At 55.1% G+C, this 1,124-nt stretch overlaps 1 protein-coding gene across 1 annotated transcript in view; it reads right to left on the bottom strand.

Moving 5' to 3' along the window:
- The window catches only part of TMEM44 (transmembrane protein 44), a 38,945-nt gene that overhangs the window by 26,652 nt on the left and 11,169 nt on the right, over nt 1-1,124 (bottom strand). The window contains 1 exon segment of the mRNA XM_045287581.1: nt 383-553. Within this exon segment, the coding sequence (XP_045143516.1) occupies nt 383-553 (171 nt within the window).

The following is a 1,124-nucleotide window of genomic DNA, read 5'->3' as shown; positions in this document are numbered from 1 at the left end:
AGAGGACAGAGGGAATCCCTACCCCCACGAGCAGGGCAGGGCAGCCCACAAGGCCCTTCCCCAGCCTGAGAGAAGGGGGAACAGAGAGGAGGAGACAAGGGTCACCAGACCGCTGGGCCCGCCAAGGAGGAGCCTCCCAGGCCAGCAGAACTGAGGCCCTGGGCTAGGAACCCTTCCATGCATCTTCGCTAGCCCAGAGACCATCTGCCCGGAGATCATGTCTCTTGTCTATCATTTTTTTAAAAGGATGAAACATAAGGTGCCTGTAACTGCATGGGGTCTCCCTACTCTAGGCTTCAGGGTTGCAGCAGGAAGGGGTGAGGCCCTGCTGGGCAGGAGGGGAAGGAGGCAGAGACAGGTGAGCCCCCTAGCCAGGGGATACAGCCAGGTCCAGCGCAGCACGGCCAAGGGAGGTCAGGAACCAGGGTGTGGCCCGCAGCAGGTACTCGGGCCGCCGGTCATGAGCCACAATGGCTGAGGCGTAGAGGAGGCCGGCCAGGGCGGACAGGAGCCGCATCCACAGGTGGAGAGCGGGCAACGTCTTCCCCTGGCACTGGGCACAGAGCAGAGAGCACTTACGCAAAGAACATGCCACCCATGCACCCTCCATGCCGATTCTGAGGCTTTCTTACCCTTATATAGGTATGCATAAATACCATGCATTCTAATCCTATATCATTCTAGAACCTGTAGGGAGACCTCAAGAGAGATGGACTGACATGGTGGCTGCAGCAATGGGCTCCAACATAACAACTGTGAGGATGGCCCGGGGCTGGTGGAGTCTCATTGTGTAGGATCACTAGGGATTGGAACCGGCTCGGCTTGATGACACCCAGTCACAATAGCAGACTCCCAGGTGATGCAGACAAGTTCCCCTTGTCTAGCTACTGACTGTAAAGGTTGGCACTTTGAGCCAATCGGTGATCTCCTTCTGGAAAGCTTCCAGCCAAGAAAACTCTACGGAGCAGTTTTACCCCATAACATGCGACACATGGGGTCACAGTGAGTTGGAATTGACTTGATGGCAGCTTAACAAATATATGCAAATGCCACATGTACATCCATGTGTATGTGTGATAGACACGCATGGACTAGATAACGCATCTAACGTACTGTATGTGTAA

The sequence above is a fragment of the Echinops telfairi genome, unplaced genomic scaffold (assembly GCF_000313985.2).
Source record: "Echinops telfairi isolate 266 unplaced genomic scaffold, ASM31398v2 ScPeMD7_17;HRSCAF=63, whole genome shotgun sequence".
In the NCBI taxonomy this organism is placed as follows: Eukaryota; Metazoa; Chordata; class Mammalia; order Afrosoricida; family Tenrecidae; genus Echinops; species Echinops telfairi.
Note: the sequence above shows the minus strand (reverse complement) of the source record. Positions and strands in the feature narration are given on the sequence as shown.